The following is a 20569-nucleotide window of genomic DNA, read 5'->3' as shown; positions in this document are numbered from 1 at the left end:
GTCATGTTGGACACTTAGCAGCCAACAACTCTTTTGACTCAGAACATAACACTGTTTGGTTTACATTGAGCTTGTTCATTCTTCCAGTGAGGATGATGCTGCTGCCATCTTTCCCTTTGTTCCAATGTTCTGGGCATCATCATTGTAAAGGATGTTTAATTCTTCCACACATGGCATATTTGTCTTTGGTTTAAGTGACCTAGAAAATACAGTTGGATGGTAGAAACATAATCTCATTTAGAGGAATATTATAGAGGTATATCATATTTTCCGCATATTTCCAAACTTTTGCAGCAGTAGATAAGTAAAGCTATAATACCTGTTTTCTGGGACAAGGGGAATTACATGATGCAGGTGAGACATGGTTGGTGGCAGGAGTGCAGAACATGTGGGTGTGGAAGAGTAGGTAGTCATATCGGGCTGGTGTGTGATGAGTTTTTCTGGACCCAGTGCTGCACTTGCTTCTGTTTCAGCTGTAACAATAAGATGACTAATGGAAGGAAATCATTTGATCTGGTCTAACTACAACAAGGTAATAAAGGATTTCACAACCACAGGAATTATTAGCTCAAATATTAAAAAAAAATAAATTATGAAGTAATGTGCATGCTAACACATTTTTCAACACCTTAAATATATGTAGCAAATACCAGAAAGAAAGAAAAAATCACTCATTAGTGCATTTCTAAGAAGGTCCAATGCACAGTATTTTATGCTAATAAAATAGTACTAGCGTGTTGCCCGTGAGGATCTGTAGGCTCTAGATTATAGGGTTTATAAAATACATAGTAAATTTTGCAGAGTAAAATATACTCTGCCAGGATAACATTTGGTTCCAGTCCAAATAGAGTTAAATAGAGTTAAAACCAGTTTTATTTGTTCTATCTATCTATCTATCTATCTATCTATCTATCTATCTATCTATCTATCTATCTATCTATCTATCTATCTATCTATCTATCTATCTATCTATCTATCTATCTATCTATCTATCTATCTATCTATCTATCTATCTATCTATCTATCTATCTATCTATCTATCTATCGTTACTGTGAGTTTCTCTGTGAATTTTCAGACCTTTTGTCTGACTTAGTGCTTAGCTCAGATAAGATAATTATAGTGGGCAATTTTAACATCCACATAGATGCTGAGAATGACAGCCTCAACACTGCATTTAATCTATTATTAGACTCAATTGGCTTTTCTCAAAATGTAAATGAGTCCACTCACCACTTTAATCATACTTTAGATCTTGTTCTGACTTATGGTATGGAAATTGAAGACTTAACAGTATTCCCTGAAAACCCCCTTCTGTCTGATGATTTCTTAATAACATTTACATTTACTTTAATGGACTACCCAGCAGTGGGGAATAAGTTTCATTACAGTAGACGTCTTTCGGAAAGCGCTGTAACTAGGTTTAAGGATATGATTCCTTCTTTGTTATGTTCTCCAATGCCATATACCAACACAGTGCAGAGTAGCTACCTAAACTCTGTGAGTGAGATAGATTATCTCGTCAATAGTTTTACATCCTCACTGAGCACAACTTTGGATGCTGTACCTCCTCTGAAAAAGAGAGCCTTAAATCAGAAGTGCCTGATTCCGTGGTATAACTCACAAACTTGCAGCTTAAAGCAAATAACCCGTACGTTGGAGAGGAAATGGCGTCTCACTAATTTAGAAGATCTTCATTTAGCCTGGAAAAAGAGTCTGTTGCTCTAAAAAAAAGCCCTCCGTAAAGCTAGGACATCTTACTACTCATCACTAATTGAAGAAAATAAGAACAACCCCAGGTTTCTTTTCAGCACTGTAGCCAGGCTGACAAAGAGTCAGAGCTCTATTGAGCCGAGTATTCCTTTAACTTTAACTAGTAATGACTTCATGACTTTCTTTGCTGATAAAATTTTAACTATTAGAGAAAAAATTACTCATAACCATCCCAAAGACATATCGTTATCTTTGGCTGCTTTCAGTAATGCTGGTATTTGGTTAGACCCTTTCCCTCCGATTGTTCTCTCTGAGTTATTTTCATTAGTCACTTCCTCCAAACCATCAACATGTCTATTAGACACCATTCCTACCAGGCTGCTCAAGGAAGCCCTACCATTAATTAATGCTTTGATCTTAAATATGATCAATCTATCTTTATTAGTTGGCTATGTACCACAGGCTTTTAAGGTGGCACTAATTAAACCATTACTTAAAAAGCCATCACTTGACCCAGCTATCTTAGCTAATTATAGGCCAATCTCCAACCTTCCTTTTCTCTCAAAAATTCTCGAAAGGGTAGTTGTAAAACAGCTAACTGATCATCTGCAGAGGAATGGTCTATTTGAAGAGTTTCAGTCATGTTTCAGAATTCATCATAGTACAGAAACAGCATTAGTGAAGGTTACAAATGATCTTCTTATGGCCTCAGACAGTGGATTCATCTCTGTGCTTGTCCTGTTAGACCTCAGTGCTGCTTTTGATACTGTTGACCATAAAATTTTATTACAGAGATTAGAACATGCCATAGGTATTAAAGGCACTGCGCTGCGGTGGTTTGAATCATATTTATCTAATAGATTACAATTTGTTCATGTAAATGGGGAGTCTTCTTCACAGACTAAGGTTAATTATGGAGTTCCACAAGGTTCTGTGCTAGGACCAATTTTATTCACTTTATACATGCTTCCCTTAGGCAGTATTATTAGAAAGCATTGCTTAAATTTTCATTGTTACGCAGATGATACCCAGCTTTATCTATCCATGAAGCCAGAAGACACACACCAATTAGTTAAACTGCAGGAATGTCTTACAGACATAAAGACATGGATGACCTCTAATTTCCTGCTTTTAAATTCAGATAAAACTGAAGTTATTGTACTTGGCCCCACAAATCTTAGAAACATGGTGTCTAACCAGATCCTTACTCTGGATGGCATTACCCTGACCTCTAGTAATACTGTGAGAAATCTTGGAGTCATTTTTGATCAGGTTATGTCCTTCAATGCGCATATTAAGCAAATATGTAGGACTGCTTTTTACATTTGCACAATATCTCTAAAATTAGAAAGGTCTTGTCTCAGAGTCATGCTGAAAAACTAATTCATGCATGTATTTCCTCTAGGCTGGACTATTGTAATTCATTATTATCAGGTTGTCCTAAAAGTTCCCCGAAAAGCCTTCAGTTAATTCAAAATGCTGCAGCTAGAGTATTGACGGGGACTAGAAGGAGAGAGCATATTTCACCCATATTGGCCTCTCTTCATTGGCTTCCTGTTAATTCTAGAATAGAATTTAAAATTATTCTTCTTACTTATAAGGTTTTGAATAATCAGGTCCCATCTTATCTTAGGGACCTCTTAGTACCATATCACCCCAATAGAGTGCTTCGCTCTCAGACTGCAGGCTTACTTGTAGTTCCTAGGGTTTTTAAGAGTAGAATGGGAGGCAGAGCCTTCAGCTTTCAGGCTCCTCTCCTGTGGAACCAGCTCCCAATTCGGATCAGGGAGACAGACACCCTCTCTACTTTTAAGATTAGGCTTAAAACTTTCCTTTTTGCAAAAGCCTATAGTTAGGGCTGGATCAGGTGACTCTGAACCATCCCTTAGTTATGCTGCTATAGACTTAGACTGCTGGGGGGTTCCCATGATGCACTGAGTGTTTCTTTCTCTTTTTGCTCTGTATGCACCACTCTGCATTTAATCATTAGTGATTGATCTCTGCTGTCTTCCACAGCATGTCTTTTTCCTGATTCTCTCCCCTCAGTGCCAACCAGTCCCAGCAGAAGACTGCCCCTCCCTGAGCCTGGTTCTGCTGGAGGTTTCTTCCTGTTAAAAGGGAGTTTTTCCTTCCCACTGTCGCCAAGTGCTTGCTCACAGGGGGTCGTTTTGACCGTTGGGGTTTTTCTGTAATTATTGTATGGCTTTTGCCTTACAATATAAAGCGCCTTGGGGCAACTGTTGTTGTGATTTGGCGCTATATATATATATATATATATATAAAAGAAAAACACTCTATACAGAGTGAAATCAGCTCTACTCTCTTGTCAAATCACATTTTCAACTCCAATAAGACTCATTCACAGCATGATAGAGTTGATTTTACCCTGTGATAGAATTGATTTAGCGCTGTGATAGAGTATATTTAACTGTTTTTGGACTGGGACCAAATGTAGTCCTGGTAGAGTGTATTTTACTCTGCAAAATTTACTGTCAGTAGCTGACATTTTTCAAGGGTGATAATAAATTATGCAAAGTTTCTAGGAGTTGGAATTGCGTGTAAGTCCAGAATGTCTTTAGAACCTTGGTCATTAGCCCGCAACAGTTTTTAGAGGAAGAATTCAACACTTTTATTTCCTGTTAATTACATAATTTTTTAATGGTAATTTACTGTCTAATGTATTTATAAATTGTTTAGCTTCTTGTTATCATATACGCACTATAATAATAATAATAATAATAATAATAATAATTATTATTATTATTATTATATTGTTATATTTTTACTTCTATTTTGTCATTTAATTTTTTTAAATGGACCAAGGTTCCCGTTCAAACCTCACTCCTCCCACATTTCTCCATGTAATGTGGAGTTGCATCAGAAAGGGAAACCAATGTAAAACTTGTGCTAATTCAACATGCAGATCCACCTCGGATTTGCTGTGGTGACCCCGAGTGTAAACAAGGGGGCAGTCACAGGGACTTACTTTTACAATGGAAATGAGTGTTTTCACTTTCTTGTCATCAATGTATTTTAATATACAGTGGTCCCTCGCTAAACGCGGTTCACCTTTCGCGGCCTCGCAGTTTTGCAGATTTTTTTTTTAAAGTGCAATTTTGCATGCTGCTTCTTTTCTTTTTTTTTTAAACAGCGCATTGTGTTCTGCGTCCTTATCAGGCGGGCCGGTCGCAGCACCGCGATTGCTCTCACTGCCTCCGATGTACTTACTGAGTCTGTGGGCTCGGTAAGCGCCGCAGTGGGCCACTCACGCTGCCCCCCTGTCTGCTGTGCAGAGCTGCAGACAACTCCAGCAACAGGTCCAGAGACTACGCTCGCTGTTTTGATGCGGAGCCCTCCAGCAGCCAGCAAGGATAGACTTCTTGCGGAAAAATCCGCAGCGCCCGCTGCATGGTCTCGGTAACCGCAGCCACAGAGCTCCGTGGCCATGACTTGGATTCTTTGCGGGTCCCGCATCCGTACCCCCGGAGGCAGTGAGTGAAGGGAGAGCACACGCATTGTGTTTTGCGTGTGTCTGTTTATAATCTTCTCGACCAGAAGAAAAAGAGTGTTTACACAGGAGAGAAAAGTGAGAAAATGTTAATGCCTGTTTGAGAAAAGTGTATAAAGTGTGTAGTGAGGGGTTTTACAGCCTTAAAACATCTATAATAATTGTAAAGAAAAAAACGCTGACTACTTCACGGATTTCGCCTATTGCGGGTTATTTGTAGTAACGTAACTCCCGGCGATAAACGAGGGATCTACAGTATATTATGTACTTAAATTGAACTTACTAAAAAAAAAATTCATGCACGCATACACATACACAGACGCCACTTCGCTTTTAATATATAGATGATTTACTGAGTCCAGAATGTAATTATCAAAGTCTACTGATCAGTGTAGTTACGTAATATCCGCAGTTTCTCCAAAAATATTAGTCCTTTCAATGTTGCATTTTCGCAGCATTCATCCTTGACCCAAAATACATAAGCATATCAAACAAATACAAATACAAGACGTTCTACAAATTTTAGGGACTGCTATGAGACTTGGATGAACACTTTTATTACATACTGCACCTTGTAAATACCAGCAAAACTCTGCTTGACATACAGTACATCCAGAAAGTATTGACAGCACTTCACTTTTTCCACAGTTTGTTATGTTACAACCTTATTCCAAAATGGATGAAATTAATTTTTTAAATAATCCCTCAAATTCTACACACAACACCCTATAATGACAATGTGAAAAAAGGTTGTCGTTTTTTTGTTTTGTTTTTTGTTTTTGTTTGTTTTTTAGATTCTGCAAATTTAGTACTGGAGCAAATTTAGTACTGGAGCTCAAAATTGAGCTCCAGACACACACACACAAACACACACACACACACACACACCTGTCTACATATAAAGTCCCACAGTTGACAGTGCATGTCAGAGCACAAACCAAGTATGAAGTCAAAGGAATTGTCTGTAGACCTCCGAGACAGGATTGTCTCAAGGCACAAATCTGGGAAAGCGTACAAAAACATTTCTGCTGCTTTCAAGGTCCCAATGAGCACAGTGGCCTCCATCATACATAAATGGATGAAGTTGAGATCCACCAGAACTCTTCCTAGAGCTGGATGCCCATCTAAACTGAGCGATCGGGGGAGAAGGAGCTTAGTCAAGGAGGTGACCAAGAACCCAATGATCATTGTCAGAGCTTCAGCATTCCTCTGTGGAGAGAGGAGAACCTTCCAGAAAGACAACCATCTTTGCAGCAATCCACCAATCAGGCCTGTATGGTACTGGTCAAGAAGAAGCCACTCCTTAATAAACGGTACATGGTAGCCCACTTGGAGTTTGCCAGAAGGCACCTGAAGGACTCTCAGACCATAAAACAAAATTCTCTGGTCTGATGAGACAAAGACTGAACTCTTTGATGTGAATACCAGGCGTCATGTTTTGAGGAAACCAGGCACCATCCGTACAGTGAAGCATGGTGGTGGAAGCATCATGCTGTGGAGATGTTTTTCAGCAGCAGGAACTGGGAGAGTAGTTGGATTGAGGGAAAGATGAATGCAACAATGTACAGAGACATCCTAGATGAAAACCTGCTCCAGAGCGCTCTTGACCTCAGAGTGGGGCAAAGGTTCATCTTTCAACAGGACAATAACACTAAGCACACAGCCAAGATATCAAAGGAGTGGCTTCAGGACAACTCTGTGAATGTCCTTGAGTGATCCAGCCAAAGCCCAGACCTGAATCTGATTGAACACCTCTAGGGAGATCTGAAAATGACGCCCTGACACTCCCCATCCAATCTAATGGAGCTTGAGAGGTGCTACAAAGAGGAATTGGCAAAACTGCCCAAAGACAGGTGCGCCAAGCTTGTGGCATCATATTCAAGACGTGAGGCTGTAATTGCTGCCAAAGCTGAATCAACAAATCATTGAGCAAAGGGTATGAAAACATGTACATGTGATTTCTTAGTTATTTATTTTTAATAAAGTTGCAAAAATTAAAAAATATATATTTGTTTACATTGTCATTATGGGGTGTTGTGAGTACATTTTTGAGGGAAAAATGAATTTACTCCATTTTGGATTAAGGCTGTAACATAACTAAATGTGGAAAAAGTGAAGTGCTGTGAATACTTTCTGGATGCACTAGGTGTGAAAATGAAAATTGCATTTGTTGTATACTAGCAATGCCTTGTGTGAAGCGCCTTGAGGCAGCTTTGTTGTGCATTGGACTATATAAATGTAATCAATTGAATTGAAATTGAATGCCAGTGTACACAAGCTGTAAAATAGGGCCTCAAATGCTTCAGATACTTACGAATGACATTACATCTTGCAATATGTATTAGTGAAGGATTGGGTACTCACATATTGAAAGTGCACTTTTTGACTTTGACATGATGGGTTTCTTTGTGTCATCAAATGGAGTCAAGTTTAAAAACTGGTGTGTGAGCCACGTTGCACGATCCTCCTCAAAATCTTTCCTCTGCAAGTGAAACCAGAACCAAGTCATTGAAAACATACTGATGTAATGAAGAGAAACATTTCACTCGTCACACAGTTTGAATGTTAACAGTATTACAAAACTTTACCTTATGTTATCTCTCAAGATCTATTCTATTCCCATTTTAAAAAACTTATTAACTGACCTCATGACTCAGTCTTATGGCAGCTTCAGTAAAATTCCTCCTCTCCCTCTCAAAGACATTTCTTTTCTCTTCTAAAGTCTTCCACTCCTCTCTGAGGTGCTCTTTTTCTCGGAGCATGTAGCAGTTGTTCAGGAGTGAAGCTGTTTCCTCATCACAAGGCAAGTTCACCTGTTGCTACAAGGAATATTCCAATTTGATTAAACTAGACTAGTGAGTTAGAAAAAGGCTTCAGTCAGCCAGAAAGAGCCTCAGTAATTTCGTGTTGACTCATTCCCCTGGTTGAAGTAATTCCAGGCTTACCTGTAGGAGTTGTTGCTGTGTCTGAATAAAATCTTTACACCGCTGGATCTCCAACTTTAGTCTGTCCATCTCGTCTTGATGAGTCGCTTGTGGACAAGGATCGATGTTGGTGTGTTCACCCGCCTGTTCCAAAGATACTGTAGAAACAAACCAGAAAACCCATTTTTATTGGTACATTGAGATTCAGCTTCCTGCTACTGGATACACCGTAATAGTGGATACAGTCTGGAACTTCATGCAGAAGCTGAAGACACTTCTGTGATCTTCCAGTGTTACATTTTATATACTGAGAAAACAGACAAGGCAAGTTTTTAAAGTAGCAAATTGCTGTTAAACTGTTTATGTGGTCAGGTATGAGGGCATTCATACTCTCAAATTTGCTGCAAGTGCATGGATGAGCTCCTGAAGGTGACAGATTTCACTGTAGCAGTAGGACATCAGGATGAAATGATGCATGCATGTAAAATAAATAGGTGCAATAATGAGTAGAAAATGGTGCTATAATTCATCTATGTATATTGAACTAATACAAATTGTGAATCCTCAGTCATGTCAATTGTGAAATTAATGCTGTAAAAAGCCAAGAATAAGAAAACTTGTGTTGTTATAGCAGCTATTCTAACAAGGTTCCTTGTTTGCTCTTGCATGCTCCATAATGTAACGTGTTGTGTGATAACCACCTTGACTGTCAAGTCTCTCAACGTGGCTTTTCAGACGTCTCCACTGGAGGCGGATGCTATTTGTCAGCTTCTCCCGGGCGTGAACACATGACAGCTGCACACTTTCCTTAGTGGAATCAAATACATCTTCTTCCTCCTCTGAATCAGCCTGTCATAGTGAAAAAAAACAAAAAAACAAACAAACAAAAAAAATATATATATATATATATTGTTTGGTCAAATATATTCATGCCAGTGGCCTGCTGGAAGTCATTTTGTAGGGTTTTGGCAGTGCTGCTCATCCTCTTCTTTCTTACACAAAGGAGCAGATACCGGTCCTGTTGATGGGTTAAGGACCTTCTATGGCCCTGTTCAACTTTCCAAGAGTAACTGCCTGTCTCCTGGAATCTCCTCCATGCTCTTGAGACAGTGCAGGGAGACACAGCAAACCTTCTGGCACATATTGTCCAGCCATCCTGTAGGACAGGGGTGACCAAGTTCGGTCCATTGGATTCAGGTGTGTTGGAGCAGAGAGACAACTAAGAGTGTCAGGAATGTGGCTCTCGAGGACCAAACTTGGCCACTCCTGCTGTAGGAGTTAGACTACCTGTGCAACCTCTGTAGGGTCCAGGTACTGCACCATGCTGCTAGTAGTGACACTGACCCTAGCCAGATGCAAAACTAGTGAAAATGAGTCAGAAAAGATGAGGAAGGAAAAAAATGTCTGTAGTCTCCACCTGTAAAACTATTCCTGTTTTGGGTGTTCTCTCATTGTTGCACCTGTAGTGCACCTATTATTAATTTCATTGACACCAGAGGACTTAATCTGATTAACAACTTCCCTCTTCTACTTACATACATCCAGTAAGGGTCCCCGGGCTAGATCTCCCATGCCACTCCCCCAGCATACCTCGGAACAAATGTCTCTACTGGAAGTGGATGCAGAACCAGTTGTTTAGGAATCAGGACTCCCTGATGGGAAATTGGCTACTGGAACAAGACATACATGGACAAGGACTGACAACATGGAAGTGATGGAGTGCTACTATGACAGCAGACCCAATGAGAGCAGTTACATGCAGCGCATGTGGGAACTATGGATGAAGAGAAGACCACTGACCAAGAAGCACCTGGTAGCATAGTGTTCTAACATCAATAGAACAAAGCTACTATCAAAACTGGAGATCCAGAGGTTACAGCAGTATGGTACTGAGCAGTGTGAATGCAAGGAGTAGATGTTGGGAGGAGTGTAGTGTTAAAGAAGCAGATGATGCCCAAACACCTGCTATGACAGATGTATCTACTGAGCTGAGGATGACGTTTGTGGCCAGACTGAAGCAGGCAGCAACACAACTAAGAGTACTGTACTACTACTACTACTACTACTACTACTACCGCGGCTCCCTGACAATGTCCCATCAGAAGAGATGCTTGCAGACATTACCACCAGCATTACAGAAACCAATGAGCTCATTTACACTCACTGGTTTATAGACAGATAGATAGATTAGATTAGATTAAAAAGTGTAATGCACTGTGGTAACAGTCTACTGTATTTGTTTTCTTCAAATATTCAAACTACTGAAAATAATAAAGAAAGTAAGGTCTGAATAAAATTATCCAACCTGTAACATATCTTTGTGTTCGTCGCCTTTCAGAGCTGATTTCCTTGGCCTGAGAATGGACATCATGTCTTTTTTCATGTGTTGCAACACTTTTTTCAGCTCTGTATTTTCCAGCACCAGCTCTTTCTGTTGATGGTCGTAGTCACTCAACAGGGTCTTATACATCTCCCCCTCATGCCTGAGAATGAGAAGGCAATCATCTGGTTTTACTTACCAATATCTGACCTCTATGTTACCTTAACACAAATCCAATTACGACAGAGCAAATATTTTAAAATTATGCAAGACTAGGTAATAGTACCCCTGGCCATGAAGACAGTCACAGCTCCAGGCAGCAATCTAACATTTGACACCAATGACCTTGACATCCCCTCCAAATGGCTGACCTTTGGCTGACCTTGCTAGTGTAATTCTGGAATCTACCAAAGTGTGTGCCACATTTGGCCCAAATTGGGTTGGAAAAAAAAAAATCAAATCCTTGACTCTGCGCTTTGCCAGAATTATTTTTATGGCAATATCAGGTTCAGCATTCACATACCAAGTTTGGTAGTAATCAACAAAAGGACCTGAGTGACCTTGACCACTGCCAAAACAAAATCCATCACCTTATCGTGGTGGAGAGGCTTGTGTGCCCCTATGACCCTGAGACTCATGTTGTCTGGAGCCTTCGTGCTCCTGGTAGGATCTCACATGGCACATTGGTGTCAGGCGAGGGGCCATATTCACAATGACTCCATGGCAAAACGAGGAAGAGGAAATGTGACCTGGCCCAGGGGAAGCCTGGGGCCCCCCCACTGAAGCCAAGCCTGGACGGAGGGCCTGTCAGTGAGCGCCTAGTGGTCGGGCTTGCCAAAGATCCTAGCCATGCACATCCCAAAAAGGCAATGTGGACTTTACATCTCCACCCTGTGGGCTCACCACCCACAGGAGGAACCACTGGTGTCAGGTGCACTGTCCCATGGGTGGCAGTGAAAGTCAAGGGCCTTGATGGACCAGACCCGGGCGGCAGATTCTAGCTCTGGGGGTGTGGAATGTCACCTCGCTGAGGGGGAAGGAGGTCCCCCAGAGGCTTGTGCGGGAGGTGGAGCACTACCAGTTAGATCTGGTGGGTCTCGTCTCCACGCGCAGCCTCAGCTCCGGAACCACTGTCCTTGATAGGGGTTGGACCTTATTCTTCTCTGGAGTTGCCCAGGGTGTGAGGTGCCGGGCGGGTGTGGGGATACTCACAAGCTCCAGACTGAGTGCCACTACATTGGAGTTTACTGCAGTAGGGGAGAGGGTTGCCTCCCTGCACCGTTGGGTGGGCGGGGGGGAATCCGACTGTTGTTTGTGAGTATATACCGGGCTGCAGTGTGGTGCATTCTGACTTCATGGAGTCGCTGATTGGAGTTCTGCATGAGACTCCGGTGGGGGACTTCATTGTTCTGCTGGGGGATTTCAACACACACATGGGAAATGATACAGACACCTGGAGAGGTGTGATTGTGAGGAACGGCCCCCTGATCTAAACCTAAGTGGTCGTTTGTTATTGGACTGTGCACAGATGCTCCCATTCCAACCTGATGGAGCTTGAGAGGTGTGTCAAGCTTGTGGCATCATATTCAAGAAGACTTGAGGCTGTAATTGCTGCCAAAGGTGCATCAACAAAGTATTGAGCAAAAGGTGTGAATAGTTATGTATGTTGGATTTCTTAGTTTTTTATTTTTAATAAATTTGCAAAAAAACAAATTGAAACAAAAACTTTTTTCATGTTGTCATTGTGGGGTGTTGTGAGTAGAATTTTGAGGGGAAAATGAATTTACTCCATTTTGGAATAAGGCTGTAATACGAGGTCTATTAGATAATAAACCGACCCTTTATTTTTTTTAACTATATAGATTTGAATGACGTGTGATTACGCCAATCATGCTTGAACCCTCGTGCGCATGCGTGTTTTTTCACGCGTGTCGGTGACATCATTTCCCTGTGGGCAAGCCTTGAGTGAGATGTGGTCCCGCCCTCTCGGCTGAATTCCTTTGTTTCACACGCTGCTCGAGACGGCGCGCGTTGCTTTATCAAAATTTTTTCTGGACCTGTGAGGAATATCCGAGTGGACACTATTCAAGAAATTAAGCTGGTTTTCGGTGAAAAGTTTAACGGCTGATGAGAGATTATGGGGTGTGTCTGTCGGTGTAAGGACTTCCCACAGAGCGGGACGTCGTGCAGCGCTTCCAGGCGCCGTCATCAGCCTGTTTCGACCTGAAAACATCCTAATTTAAGGCTTAATTCACCCAGGACGTCGTGAGAGAACAGAGAAGATTCAGAAGAGGCCGGCTTGAGGACTTTATGCGGACATTCCACTGTTTAAGGACATTTTTTAATGAAAGACGTGCGCGCAAATTCACCGAGTCGTTTCCGTGACGACTCAGCAAATCTGTGTGCGCCGCGACAGGAAAAACACCCCCGTGTTGAAAACCATTTGTAAAATTCAGGCGGCTTTTGATGGCTTTCAACAAGTGAGTAACTGAGAAATTGTTTAACAGCTTGGGCATGTTCCAACTTGCCCGTTAAGGTTTCCAACGGAGGTGTTTTTCCTGTCGCGACCCACCGCGGTCGGGTCCGACCCGACATGCGACTCTGCCTGCACGTTCTTTCATTACAAAATGTCTGTTAACAATGGAATGTGTTGTGGGCTGGGGTGTTTGACTGGCTTTGTTTTTGTTTTCTGTTTCTCCCTCCAGGTGGTATGCGTTCAGGACTGAGTGGCTGACGTGTGGCTGAGTATTAGGACCTCACCCTGAACACTTGAGGCTTGTTATCACGTGCAGGTCATCAGGACTCACAGCTGTGGTGTATCTGTCTTGATCATAGCTTGCTGCACTTAAACCTTGAATGCACAGTGTGTGATTGCCAGAGACTCGACCTTGTGAGCAGACGTGTGAGATTGACGTCAGGAGAACAATCTCACCATTACGGATGCAGAGACCACTCCAGGTTTGATGCCACAGTCTGTGAAGGAGGATTGGGTAAGGTCTCACGCTCTTCAGCACACTTCCTGAGGTAATTTGGTTTTGGTGACTTTCATGAAGTAATGACAGTGGATTTGGTGTCCCTCACACCTTGTTATATTGAGCTGTTACGCTATGCTAATCACCTAATCAGCTTCTGCTGCAGTGGAGATTTGAACTGAGTTGTTCCGTGCCTGCAGGGTGAGAAGCTGAGTTATATTAAAGCCAGGAAGTGTTTGCTGATTGTGTGCACCTTTGAGCTGTGTCTCTCTGTGTGGAGAGTGTTGGACTCACCTCATGATTTCTTCCTTCGCAGACTCGGATTGTCGCAGCCGCCTGGGTGGTGTCACCGGGGTCCCTGGGTCCGAACTGCTGTGGCTCCGGACCGTTTGCACTGCTGAGAGCGCGCCGTGTTTCCACCTCACCAGACCGTGGACTTTTGGGTTGTTTATCACTCCACTCACTATTATGTTTATTAAATTCTGTTACCTTTTGAACCGTGCTCTGCTTATTTTATGCTGGGTCCTGTCAAACGCTGGGTCGGTGCTCCGACCGCGTCCGACACATAACAGTAGTCTCTGGCCATTTAACAATGGACCAGCGGAAGCAGAGACGGTATTTTTGCCGGGAAGGCGGCAGCAGACGTTGGAAGTTATCCGGGATCAGTTGCAGGTGCTCTCCGCCCAGGTTGTGCGTGTCAGTGAACCTAAAATTGAATGATAGTTTGAACTCTCTTGCAGCCGTGTTCCTGTGGTGTTGTCTTATCTATGGGATCGGCGTAAAGTGTGATCAGCGACGGCTTCGCTTCACACTCCAACCAGATAAGAGGTTAGACAGGAGCTGCATGAGTGTGTGATTGGAGGGTGAACGCGCACGGTGGAGTTCTGCAGCACGGGTCGCTCTGCGTCCTGCTGTTACAGTTGTAGCCCCGTCTCCCCGGGTGAAGATAGCTACTACGTCTGTTGTATCAGCTCCGGACTTATTAGTTAAATCACACTTTAGCTGTATGCTACACGTAGCTGCTCACAATTAAAGCAGCGTGTGTTGAGTTTACTCAGTTGCCACAGGGCTTTTTATTTTTAGCACTCTGGCTCCCCCTGCTGGTGACTGAGCCACATTACCGTCACAAATTACCGTCAGGGGTGTTTATTTTTTGTTAATTCCCTGTTCCACCTCCAGCTTCAGCGCGCCTTTGAGCTGTACGCCATTGGCGTAGCTGAGGTTTGGGGCAGTGGAATATACCCGCAGCTGGTGGCTGGTTTAAAAGTCACAGGGGTGGCGCCGTTTTGTGCCATATGCCATTACCGCTGTTCCACTCCTCCCGTTTGACTTTTGGGGTATAGTCATGGTAGGTGACACTGGACATACTTCCAGTTTCCCCTGCACTGAGGGGGTGGGGTTGGGGTTGTTGTTTTGTTTGTTTGTTTTTTTTCCCCCAGTTTCCACCCTCAGGGTGTGACTGTGGTGTCCTCTGGGGGGGAAATGACTGTGGGACCATCTAGCCGTAGACAGCCGGGGCTGGGTCTGTTGTTAGTCATGGGGGGGTGTCTCCTGGGGCTTGATGGAACGGTCCTCTGGGAGGCACTGGGAGCCCCCGTGGGTGACTTTGGATCCCAGAGGGACCTCGGCTGTGGTTATTACTCCTGGAGCTGGCAGGATGTCCTCTGGGGGGTGTTGGTCCCTACATGTCATCCGGGGGGGTTAGATTTTTTTTTTTTGCAAGCTTAAGTTTGGGTTGTGTTTTTTCTTTTCTCCTCTTCCCGGGGTTTGATGGGACGGTCCTCTGGGGAGGGGTTGGTATGGTTGTTTGTGTTTTTCCTTTTTTTTTTCTTTCCTCCCAGTTTGCACCCTGGGGTTTGGTTGTGGCATTCCCTGGGGGGGTTATTGGGGTTTTTTTTCTTTTTGTTTTATGACTAAGCAGACTCTGAACATGGTCGAAAGAAGGCTGAATGCACAGGTTTAAGAACTCCTGGCCAAATCTGTGCAAAGTGTATGACAGAAGCAAGAGTTGACAGAAACGAATGCAAAGATGCAGTCAGAGGTGGAGACTCTAACAGGTTTGCTAAATGAAACAGAAGGCAAGACCATCAAATTCAACAAAAGATATCTCTGCACTGGAGTGTCAGCTGCAGGATACCCCGGAGCTGCTCCAAGAGGAAATCCATTAGACACCTTCCTTCTCCATCCGCCTAGGGTAGATGGAGGATGACGGGTATATTTTGCGGGAGAAGCTGAAAGAAGCGAACGAGAGCAAGAAGACTGTAGAGAAGTACGTCTTTGCTCTCTAGACTCAGCTGGCTGAAAGAAAGACAAAGGCAGGATAGAACACCTTGTCAGTAGAGGGGGCTGAAGAGGGCCTCAAAGGAGTCCAATGGGAATTTGGACGGTGTTCAGCGGCAGCTGGAATCGAAAAGTTCAGCCTATAGACAAACTGGATAAGATAGAGATCCGTTTGCAGCAGGAGAAATGGATGACCTCTTGGTAGACCAGGACCACCTTCGGCAGATCGTCTCCAATCTGGAGAGGAAGCAAAAAAAGTCTGACCAGATGTGGGCCAAAGAGAAACGTATTGCTACTCTATATGCAGAGGAGTATGATCGTGCCGAAGCGGAGGCCAGGGAGAAGGAGACAAAAGTGTTGACCCTGGCAAGAGAGTTAAAGACTCTTACAGACCTGAAAGATGAACTTGACCGATTTAATAAAGTGCTCAAGACCGAGACGGATGACTTCGGAAAGAGTTCATAGTTTGGAGAGGTCCAAGCGTGCCATGGAGCAGCGACTGGAGGAGATGAAGATTCAGCTGGAGGATGTATATAGGTAATGTTTCCAGGCCCACTCTGCCAAGAAGAAACGGGAGCTGGATCTGGGAGGGCTTGAAGGCCATCTTGAAGATGCTACTGAAAATCACGATAATGTCTTATAGCACTTGAAGAAACTGCAGGCCCGAATGAAAGACCAGATGAGAGGACTGGAAGAGCTGTGAATGTTCGGGGATGAAGCAGTTAATGATGCTAAAGACAGTGATAAGAAGCTTAAAGCCATGGAGGGAGACATGTTACACATGCAGGAGGAGCTGTCTACTGCAGACCGGCTCAGGGAGTGAAAGGATGAGCTCCAAGATGAGATCTATAGACTCAACACAGAGTTCCCTGTTGGCAGAGAAGAGGCGGCTGGAAGCTCGTATCATCCAGCTGAAGGAAAAACTAGAAGAGGAGAAGCTCAACATTGAGAGGGTCAATGACCACATGATGAAATTCACATGAGGTTGAGCAGCTGACGACGGAGCTGTCTTCAGAGCGCAGTAACGCTAGGCTCTTGGAGACAGGCTTTCTCAGCTGGATCGTCAGCACACGGAGCTGAGACTGAAGCTGCAGGAGGTGTTTTTTGCTCCCAGCCAACATTCCAGCCATGGTCCCTGGAGGGGGGTGTTTTTCCTGGCCCAGGTTCGTGTGGTCACCGGGAGGCTTCCCGTGAGGGTGGGGTACTGTTGTGGGCTGGGGTGTTTGGCTGGCTTTGTTTTTGTTTTCTGTTTCTCCCTCCAGGTGGTATGCGTTCAGGACTGAGTGGCTGACGTGTGGCTGAATATTAGGACCTCACCCTGAACACCTGAGGCTTGTTATCACGTGCAGGCCATCAGGACTCACAGAATGTCCGAATAAACTCCTCATGCCGACTTCTTCTGAAAATTCTCTGTTCTCTGACGACTTACTGGGTCAACAGAGCCTGAAATGTGGAAGGTTTCAGCTTGAAACGGTGAGACGCTGCCGCCTCGAAGCGCAGATCGCCGTCAGGCACCGTGGGCCGTCCTTACGGCGACACTACCAGACCAAAATCTCTCATCAGCCATTAAAATTTTTACAGAAAACCAGCTGAATTTATCGAATTGTGTCCACTCAGTTGTGCCTTACAGTTTTGAAAAAATTTTGATCAAACAAAGCAGCAGTCTCTGAGCCATTCATAAACAATGAAAAAACGACGAGAGGGTGGACGACTCCTCACTCAAAGACTGCCCACAGGGGAATGACGTAACCGACAGGCGTGAAAAAACTCTTGCATGCCCATGAGGGTTCAAGCATGTCTGATGTAATCACACGTGATTCAAATCCATATGGTTTTTGAAAAAAATAATATGGTCGGATACTTTTCTAATAGACCTCGTATAAGAAAATGTGGAAAAAGTGAAGTGCTGTGAATACTTTCTGGATGCACCGTATATTAATGACTTTTGTAAAGTATACAAATCATTAAAACTGACATGACGGTAAAACTCGCCTAAACTGTCATCGTATGAAATGTATGAACCGGATACTCGCACTCACCAGAGAAAAGTAAAAGTCCCAATGCTTTTGTAAGGTTTTCTGCGTAATAAAACCCATATATACCGGATTTTGTAGAACGACTTTACTCATATAGGACAAAATGTCCCACCCCATTGCAATGTATCCCATTAAAAACCCTTTGCATATACTGGACAGAGCAGTCTGGATGTGCCCAGTAACAGAGGTATGAAATGAAGTTCAGCACTGACACTAGCCGATTCAAGGAAAGTGGGTAATGTATTTTGCTGATTAAAAGACCGGCCATTTATTTTTTTCAAACCATGCTCCTGTAATATGGTGTTAAGTTTCACACATATCCCTGGGTGTGGTGAACCAATCCACTTTAGATCAGAGCCCTCTCTGTAGCCTGATGAGCACCTGCTGAATGATGGACACTGTAAAAGGCAGTGATTTGTCACTTTTATATTTTCCTCTCCTGTCATATTTTAAAAGTTGTTGCAGTGCGCACATGATTACATTTTGATTATGGATCAAATATGTTCAGAAGAAAATTCCACAAATATGGCCAACTTCACAACATGGAGTCGGAAATAGATACTCAAATCACCTGAAGCCAGAGGATACGCACCAATTAGCTAAACTGCAGGATTGTCTTACAGACATAAAGACATGGATGACCTCTAATTTCCTGCTTTTAAACTCAGATAAAACTGAAGTTATTGTACTTGGCCCCACAAATCTTAGAAGCATGGTGTCTAACCAGATCGTTACTCTGGATGGCATTTCCCTGATCTCTAGTAATACTGTGAGAAATCTTGGAGTTATTTTTGATCAGGATATGTCATTCAAAGCGCATATTAAACAAATATGTAGGACTGCCTTTTTGCATTTACGCAATATCTCTAAAATCAGAAAGGTCTTGTCTCAGAGTGATGCTGAAAAACTAATTCATGCATTTGTTTCCTCTAGGCTGGACTATTGTAATTCATTATTATCAGGTTGTCCTAAAAGTTCCCTAAAAGCCTTCAGTTGGTTCAGAATGCTGCAGCTAGAGTACTGACGGGGACTAGCAGGAGAGAGCATATCTCACCCGTGTTGGCCTCCCTTCATTGGCTTCCTGTTAATGCTAGAATAGAATTTAAAATTCTTCTTCTTACTTATAAGGTTTTGAATAATCAGGTCCCATCTTATCTTAGGGACCTCGTAGTACCATATTACCCCATTAGAGCGCTTCGCTCTCAGACTGCGGGCTTACTTGTAGTTCCTAGGGTTTGTAAGAGTAGAATGGGAGGCAGAGCCTTCAGCTTTCAGGCTCCTCTCCTGTGGAACCAGCTCCCAATTCAGATCAGGGAGACAGATACCCTCTCTACTTTTAAGATTAGGCTTAAAACTTTCCTTTTCGCTAAGGCTTATAGTTAGGGCTGGATCGGGTGACCCTGGACCATCCCTTGGTTATGTTGCTTTAGACGTAGACTGTGTTTCATAATTATTGTATGGCCTTGCCTTGCAATGTGGAGCGCCTTGGGGCAACTGTTTGTTGTGATTTGGCGCTATACAAGAAAAAAGTTGATTGATTGATTGATTTGAAGTTTTGACCCGGTGTCGCTGACCAAACGGTCCCCACTAAAATCACTCCACCCTGCCTTCAATATACATGTCATTTCTGTGCGTCTGCCTCGATTCACTGATTATCACCTTGTTTCTGCTTAAAACTACACTCCAGTCATCATCTATCTCAGTGACAGATATCCGAAGCTTTTGTACAACAATCATTTCCACATAAATTCAGCGTTATTTCATAATAAAACACGGAGGAAGCGATCAGAGCGCAACAGCCAGACGAGCTGCTGCTGTGTTCACTGAGCCTCTGTGATTTCAAAGCATCAGTAGCAACTCACCAATTATCATCTTGTTTCTGCTTAGAACGGCCTTGCTTCTGCTTATAACTGACTTTAGAATGACTTTAGGGTTTACTTTTTTAATCTGATAGTTAATAATAACATTATTCTTTTTATATGAAATATGTGGTTATTTGAAAGTGTTTATTTTTGCCGTTTAGTTCCTATTTGGCCACCAGGTGGCAACCTACAGCCAAAGTGGCTTGCCACATTGCACTCAAACTTACAGAGGCCCCTTTACCCTGTTATGGGAGCAAATTCTGCAAGTTTCAAGAAAATCGGCAGAAGTTGCCAATTTACCATATTTGGCCTCTTCGGGAAGTAGTCCAACAAAAACAGTGCCAAAAGGGTCAATACCAAAACCAGCCACAAAACTCTCTTTACCAATGAAACTAGAGATGCTGAGTGACAATATGAGTCATATTTCATCCCTTTTGACTTAGGACCCATGGAGAAATCACTGAGAAAAAGTGGTAATTTTGCATTTTGGTGGAAAAAAGCGCCCCCTATACTACAAAGTCAGCTGCCAAAATTTTCATCCAATCAATGTAAGAGGTCCTAATCTGTCATTACATGCATAAAAGACCTTGGCTGACGAAGGGGGCAGGCCACACCGCCCCTGTGAAAATGTTCACAGTTACAAAAACACAGCGATTTGCAGCACCACCTGTGGGCTGCGCACTGAGTCAGCTGCCAGAATTTTCATTTTTGGAGAGTCCATACCTGATAGACTAACACAAATGAAAATCAGTTTGGTTCACTCAGGGCGCACAAAAATATGAGCATTCAAAAACCTAAATTTTGTGATTTGCCAATTTGGCTCATTTTGACCCCAGATTTCCAGGACCCCCTAAAAAAAGCGGACCCTCTCAAGGATATAAAATGTGATTTTTGTTCATTTCTAACATATATCTACCCATAAAAAATTGGAACAAATCTGAAGGGATCATAATGGC

General features: G+C 43.0%; 1 protein-coding gene across 1 annotated transcript in view; it reads right to left on the bottom strand.

Moving 5' to 3' along the window:
• Positions 1-261: 261 nt before the first annotated feature.
• LOC117518095 (afadin- and alpha-actinin-binding protein-like) overlaps positions 262-20569 on the bottom strand; it is a 29101-nt gene continuing 8793 nt past the window's right edge. The window contains exons 7-12 of the mRNA XM_034179157.1: positions 10449-10626; positions 8845-8992; positions 8165-8301; positions 7865-8038; positions 7584-7701; positions 262-473 (exon numbers count right to left, since the gene is read on the bottom strand). Coding sequence (XP_034035048.1) covers positions 262-473; positions 7584-7701; positions 7865-8038; positions 8165-8301; positions 8845-8992; positions 10449-10626 — 967 coding nt within the window. The remainder of the gene's footprint in view (positions 474-7583; positions 7702-7864; positions 8039-8164; positions 8302-8844; positions 8993-10448; positions 10627-20569) is intronic.

Source organism: Thalassophryne amazonica, chromosome 10, assembly GCF_902500255.1.
Source record: "Thalassophryne amazonica chromosome 10, fThaAma1.1, whole genome shotgun sequence".
Lineage (NCBI taxonomy): Eukaryota > Metazoa > Chordata > Actinopteri > Batrachoidiformes > Batrachoididae > Thalassophryne > Thalassophryne amazonica.
Note: the sequence above shows the minus strand (reverse complement) of the source record. Positions and strands in the feature narration are given on the sequence as shown.